Source organism: Bison bison, unplaced genomic scaffold, assembly GCF_000754665.1.
Source record: "Bison bison bison isolate TAMUID 2011002044 unplaced genomic scaffold, Bison_UMD1.0 scf7180017864492, whole genome shotgun sequence".
Classification (NCBI taxonomy): domain Eukaryota; kingdom Metazoa; phylum Chordata; class Mammalia; order Artiodactyla; family Bovidae; genus Bison; species Bison bison.
The window spans coordinates 8,133,417-8,140,199 of record NW_011495051.1 but is presented as its reverse complement, the minus strand read 5'-3'; the positions used below and the strand labels follow the sequence as shown (position 1 = coordinate 8,140,199).

General features: G+C 54.8%; 1 protein-coding gene across 5 annotated transcripts in view; it reads right to left on the bottom strand.

Moving 5' to 3' along the window:
• RAVER1 (ribonucleoprotein, PTB-binding 1) overlaps positions 1-6,783 on the bottom strand; it is a 14,393-nt gene that overhangs the window by 6,875 nt on the left and 735 nt on the right. For all 5 annotated transcript variants that reach the window (XM_010828368.1, XM_010828370.1, XM_010828373.1 and 2 more), the window contains exons 2-3: positions 5,292-5,358; positions 3,217-3,686 (exon numbers count right to left, since the gene is read on the bottom strand). In XM_010828368.1, coding sequence (XP_010826670.1) covers positions 3,217-3,686; positions 5,292-5,358 — 537 coding nt within the window. The remainder of the gene's footprint in view (positions 1-3,216; positions 3,687-5,291; positions 5,359-6,783) is intronic.

The following is a 6,783-nucleotide window of genomic DNA, read 5'->3' as shown; positions in this document are numbered from 1 at the left end:
GGTGGGAGAAGCAGGTAGCTCTGGAGTTCAGCCCGACCGCACACCTCAGGCCGAGGATGCTACAGGTGCAGCTGGGAAGGGCACACAGTCTGATGATGAGGCAGATGGTCACTGAGCTCGGGTTTAAGGCTGGTAGTGCTGGGCAGGAGGGTGGGGTCACACAGCCAGTGTGTGGCAGAAATAGAGATGTGATCACGAGTGAGCCAGAGGCCCCTTCACCTGCCTTAACAGCAGTCATTTGGTACTTCAGGCCCTCAGCCCTCAATCCTGGGGGAGGATGTGTTCCAGGCCTTTTTTTTTTTAATTTTATTAGCTACATTGCACAGCATATGGGATCTTAGTCCTAACCAGGGATCAAACCCACACCCCTTGCACTAGAGGCACAGCATCTTAACCATTGGACCACCAAAGAAGTCCCTGTGTTCCAGGATTGAGGATGTTTTGGAGATGAGAAGAGGGAGCCAAACATACCCTATGTTATGTATCAGTCACCCCCAGGGGGTTCTGGGGCACCCTGGAAATCAAGCTTGAGAATAGCTGGGCAGCAAGATGCAAAGAGGAAGGCCACAGATGACCCCATGTCAGTTTGACTCAGACAACAAGACTCTTTGGTTTTCAGGGTGTTGTGGCTGCTAGACACTTGTCCAGGGCTGTCCCAGGGTGGGCAGATCCTGGCAGAGCGTCTGGCTGGGCCCCACACGCCCATGGGCCAGGGGCCACAGGTGCTGTTTCACTGCACCCCGGATACAGGTGGTCTCAGCACACGCACTTTGCAGGTGAAGTAACTCCCTGCAATTCAGGAGGCTCCAGTTCAATCCCTGAGTTGGGAAGATCCCCTGGAGATGATTATCCCCCAGTATCCTTGCCTGGAGAATTCCATGGACAGAGGAACCTAGCGGGCTACAGTCCACGGGGTTGCAGAGAGTCAGACGTGACTGAGCAACTAACGCCACTACATAGCACTCATAGTTTTTAAGCAACTTTGCGACAAAATGAACCAATTAAGATATGTAGGCACATGGGGAGGGAGGTGGGAGGGGGTTCAGGATGGGGAACACGTGTATACCCGTGGGAGATTCATGTTGATGTATGGCAAAATGAATACAATATTGTAATTGGCCTCCAATTAAGATAAATAAATTTATATTAAAAAAAATATGTAGGGACTTCCCTGGCAGTCAGGGCTCTGAACTTCCACTATAGGGGGCAAGGGTTTGATCCCTGGTCAGCAGTGAACTAGGATCTCAATAGTTCTGTGCAGCCAAAAATTTTTTTTAAAGAATAAATACAAATGACATGTATATTTGTTGTTGTTTAGTTGCTAAATTGTGTCTGACTCTTTTGCGACCCTATGGATTACAGCCCGTCAGGCTCCTCTGTCCATGGGATTTCCCGGACAAGAATACTGGAGTGAGTTGCCATTTCCTTCTCCAGGGGATCTTCTCCACCCAGGGATGGAACTTGCATCTCTTGCTTGGCATGCAGATTCTTTACCACTGAGCCACCTGGGAAGCCATATATATATATCCATATATCCATATATATGCACATACATAAATTGACCTGTTGATAAATGGCAGAGTGAACCAGACTAGGCTGCTATGGGCTTTCCTTCATGCTCTCCTCTTGATCATGTAGGAAATAAAATGCCCCCTGACATGGGCAGCAAATTCCCTTATGGGAGGTGGGGGTGCCCAGTTAAGAGCGTGGGCCCCTGGTCAGCTGCCTGATCTTGACTCCCAGTCCATCTCTTTCTGGCCAGTTTGGGGAGGTCACTGCAAGTGCCCATCCATGCCCCCTGGTTTCCTCATCTGTAAGATGAGACCATCAGCTGGATCCACTGGGTAGGGTGGCTGTGGGTGGGGGCCTAGTGCCCACTGGCCCAGGCAGGGAAAGTCTGGCCTTCAGCCCACTTGTAGTGAACACTTCACCTTTGCTGCTGGCCAGGCCCTGCACCAAGGCCTGGATGGGCTGCTTCTCACAATCACATCCATCTCATCCGATGAATATAGAAAGGGGTCAAAGGGCAATCGAAACCGTGTGGCTCCTAAATAGGGGGATGGAGGCTCAGGCTTTGACCTGGTTAACTCCCAAGCCCAGGCTCTGTTCAACAAGGATGCCCTGTGTGACTGGGCTCCTTGGAGGCGGTCACCTCCCGGCCAGGGATTCAGCAGATATATAAGCGGGGGAATGAGTGAGCAACCATTCACAATAACCCAGTCATAAAGCAGGACCAGATCCGTTCTGAGATGGGGACAGCCACACCCAGAGAGAGAACCTGTAATTGGTCATGGTCTTGCTGCCTTCAATCTCCAGTCAGTGGCTGCTGACTGTAAGTATATGTCACCTGTGTCCTGCGTCCCATCCAGGGCCTGGCACACAGTAGGCGTGCTGCAAAAGGAGCAGCAAGAAGTGGGGTTCCTACTAACACCAGTTCCCTGGCACCAACATCCACGGCAGCAGACCTGGGCTCTGAGCCCATATCCCAGCCTCCTCCAGGGTGGCCTGGGCTTCCTGGGCTGCCTCTGTCCACCCTGGCTGTCTGTCCTCGGATGTGTCCAGTGTGTGCTGAAGGAATGTCCACTCTGGGGACCTGGGAGCTCTCTGAGAGCTGGGCCTGGCCTATTCTCGCCCCACTGCACCTGTCACAGGGCTAGGCACCCTTACAGAAGGGCCTGACAAGTGAGACCAGAATGAACTAGGGATTGTTGTCCTAAACCACCACATGAGGGCTGAATCTCTACTTACAAGGGTAGGAAGGAAACCAAGACTCAGAGAGTGAGTGACCTGTCTGGGGCCACAGGGCAGGGCTGGGATCTGGCCATGTGTGACTTGCGGTGGGCTCTTCCAGTGGCCTCCTTGATGCTGGCCCTGGGGTCTGGAGGCATGAGCACAGGGGTGGATGTGAACGCAGGGTGAGCGGGTCTCAAAGCATTTTTTTTTTTTTTACAAAAGTAGCCTTGTTTGCATTTTCCAGGGGGAGGTTAAGCAAGTCGCCAGAGGGTGCGCAGGGATCTGAACCCCAGCCATCTGGCTCCTAGCTGGGCTGTCACCCACTGTACCACATGGCCTTTCTAACAAGAACACCATTCAAAGTGGCCTCACTGAAAGGGAACCCAGAAGACTGGAGAGAGCAGGTGACTCACATGGCCCCTCCGAGGTGCTCTGGGCTTCACATCTGCTCCCCCAGGTCCCTGCACCGGGCACCGGGCTTACCTGGCAGAAGGTGGGGGTGTGGACGGCTGACAGCGCCCGGCGCAGGGCATCCACATCACTGAAGCCAGGCGGCAGGCGGTCAACACAGAGGCAGCGGGAGTGGAGCAGGGCAGGTGTCAGCTGCCGGGCATCTGTCCAGTGCACGTAGAGGGTGCGTGGGCCCAGAGGCTTGCCCAGCAGGTCTGACTTGGCACGGGCGGCCGAGTCTTTCTTCATGTACTCGGCGAAGCCGTAGCCCTTGGAGTGACCAGTGCGCTCACTGTAGACCAGGAAGCAGCGCTCCAGGCTACCGAAGGGCCGCACCAGCTCCTCGAACTGCTGCTGTGTGAGGCTGGGGGGCAGGTTGGCCACGCAGAGCAGGGCGTCCGTGGGCTGCAGCTGCACCGAGAGCTCCCGCTCCCGCAGGCGGCTCTGGTGGAAGGCGCTGATGGCGGCCTCCGCCTGCTCCCCATTCAGCAGCGTCACAAAGGCTGCGGCAGGTGGGAGCATGGGGTCAGTGGGGCCCCCCGAGGGCCTGCGCCTCTACCCCATGTCCGCCCACACCCACCTCCCTCTAAACCACACGTGACCTCAGGAATACTGAACCACCAGGACATCATGGGCACCAGCGGATTGGAAGAGTCACCAGCAGTAGGCAACAATAGCCAGTGTCGCCTGGCTCCTCCAGGCTTGCTCCTTACAACCCATAGTGATGCTCACCCACTGGGGGCCTGGCCCCATCCTAAGAACTACTGTGTTGGCCAAAAAGTTTGTTTGGGTTTTTCCATAAGATATGCCATGTGGGGTAGTAGTGGTTACCCATGTGGTCCCTGGAGCCTGGGTTTCAACGCCAGCCCCTGAGTGGCTCTGAAGTCTGTTTCCTCCTTTGTCAAATGGGAATAACTTCCTCCTCACAACCACTATCTTTCCAGCAAGGAAATGGGCACAGGGCAGTGCCCTGCTCAAGTGGAGAAGCCTGGACTTGAACCCCGGCAGGCTGCCTCCCAGGCACCCACAGTTTTTCAGATGTTTTAATGCTTTTGGCTTCATAGCCAACTCTAACAGGCCATGTCCAATTTGCGGGTGAGAAAACCAAAGCTCGGGAGGGTAAGTCACTTGCCTGTGGCCAAACAGTGAGGACAGACCAGGACAAGAACACAGGACTCTTAGCCTCCGAGGTCCAAGATCTTACCCACAACCCTAGTCCACCAGGTAGGCCTCGAGGGGTCACCTATGCTCAGCTCCTCCTCACCCATGTTACAGACTGCAGGCAACGGCCCTGGCAGGTTTAACACCTGGCACGATGCCTGGTGGATACAGACATCCTCCATGCAGGGGGCCAAGACCAGTCCCTGTTCCCATAGAAATGACGACCGCGTGGAGGCAGGCGAGTGGGTCAGCAGCGACAGCCTAGGGTGGTCAGTGCTATGATGAGGTACAGGGTGTGCTTGGGCACTCGGAGGAGCCGCCCTGAATGGAAGAGACGTTAAAAACAGAGGGAACAGCCTGGAACCTTACACACCTGAAGAGATGGTAAGGCTGAGGTACCTCTTTGCAAGGTAATATCAGGAGGAGCTCAGACAGGTTGTGAGGAGACAGAAGCATGATCACTGTTAGGACCAGGTTTGATCAGATTTGTAATCAGATCAGAGCTGGCTGCCTAGGGGAAGGCAGGCAGGTGAGTGAAATCGTGGAAGCAGAGAGGCCAGAGGGAGGCCGTCATTTCGGGAGGCATGTCTCCTAGACCCAGGGCAGGACAGATTATTGCTCCAATCTGTCCCTCATCTTGGGTGTCCATCGTGGGGCATCCTTGCTGTTTCTCTTCCAGGCCACCCAGAAGATACCTGGGTACTGGGGACCCCATCCCAAACATTCCCTCTGCTGGCCAGTCCACCAGGCCTGTCTGACCTTCTTCAAGTCCTCCAGAATAACTGGTGCCCTTCCAATCCCTTGGCTCCCATCTGGTTCACGGCCCCCCTCTCTCTGCTGAATGTTGGGCCTGAAGTTCAGGAGACACTGGGCCAGGACTCTCAAGCTTCAGGGACTGTCATCACCTGCCACTAGGCCACCCCACCCCACCCCAGGGTCCCACAAACCTGTCCCTTTGTACTTGTCCACAAAGCAGTACTTGAGCTCATAGTCGCTGAGCAGGTCGTGCACCTCCTGTGGAGACAAGCCAAAGCACAGAGAATCATGGAGAAATGAAGAGAGCAACCCAGTGGCACGTTCACGAGGACCAGCTATGAAGGCAGGTCAATCACCAGCCCCATTTTACATGTGAGAAAATGGAGTTTCAGAGCAGTTGCTTGCCCAAGGCCATTGCAGCCATACCTGGCAGGGCTGGGAGGCCGAGCTCAGCTATAGAACCCATGCTTTTAACCAACACAACACGCTCTTATTAGACAGTCAGGTCGGTCTGAGTTCAAGACCCAGTTCTGCCCACAGGGAAGTTGTTTAACCCACCTGAACCTCAGTTTGCAAAACTGACTCAACAACCCTGCAAATCGGGTATTAACAAGTCCATTTTGTAGATGAGGAAACAGGCTCAGAGAGGTGAAGGAAATTGTCAAAGGTCAAGCAGCTGGTCATGGCACGGCAGTGGGAATGCCACCCCTGGGTACCTGACTGGGGACCCTGTGTACTTAATAAGCCCACATTGTGTGGCTTCACGTGCCTCCCCATTCCCTCCTACTGACAGCTTCCTGCAAGCCAGCTGCGGAGGCGAGGCTCTGGGGCCTTTTATTGCCAGACACACTGTGCACCCTGCAGGAGATAAGAAACGCTTCCGGCTGGGAGATGGTGGGCAGTAGGAGGTTGACTGACTGTAGAAACACCTGTCTCAGATCTGTCCCCAAATCACACCCCTTCCAACACTCCTAGGGTCTCACCACCCATGGGCAGAGAGAGCCAGTGGCAGGTGTGCTGGAGGGGCCAGGGGAGTAGGGATTCTCCACAGCAGGGACAAAGAACCCATTCCATTGCTGAAGGGTAGGGCAGACTAGGTTCAATCTTCCCGGGTCCAAAGAGCACTGGGAAGTCCTGCCCCATTTGGCGCCAAGAGAAGGGCACCCATGGATTACAAGGATCAGCCAAGGAGGGCTACATGGAACAATGCCCCCTCCTTCTCTGCAGGCCTGTGGCATGGGGACAGGAGATGACTCCATTTTTCCAAATTAATCCTGAGGCTTTTGAGGAAAAAAGACCCCTGGGGCTGCCTTAACTTCCGATCTACCCCTAAAAGAAATTCAAAAACGCTTGCTATAGAAAGGCACATTCTAGTCAACCATGAAGCTTATGGATATGAGATCCCACCACTCCATGCTAGAGCAGGAAGCAACTGGCGTCCCTGATTCCACTGTCCCAATCTGGCTGTCCATTCACTATCCCCCCAACATGGCCAAAGCTGCCCGCCCCTTTCCATTCCCCGCCCCCTTCAACCACTTGGCTCCTTCCAAGCCTCTGGTCGCCCCTAGCAACGTCCTCCCTCAGTCCAAAGTTGGTTTCTCCCTCCATCTCCGACCCCCTACGTCCCGCTCTTGGTCTCTCCCGATCCCGCGTGGACTCACCGCCGACGACCCCCCCCCCCGG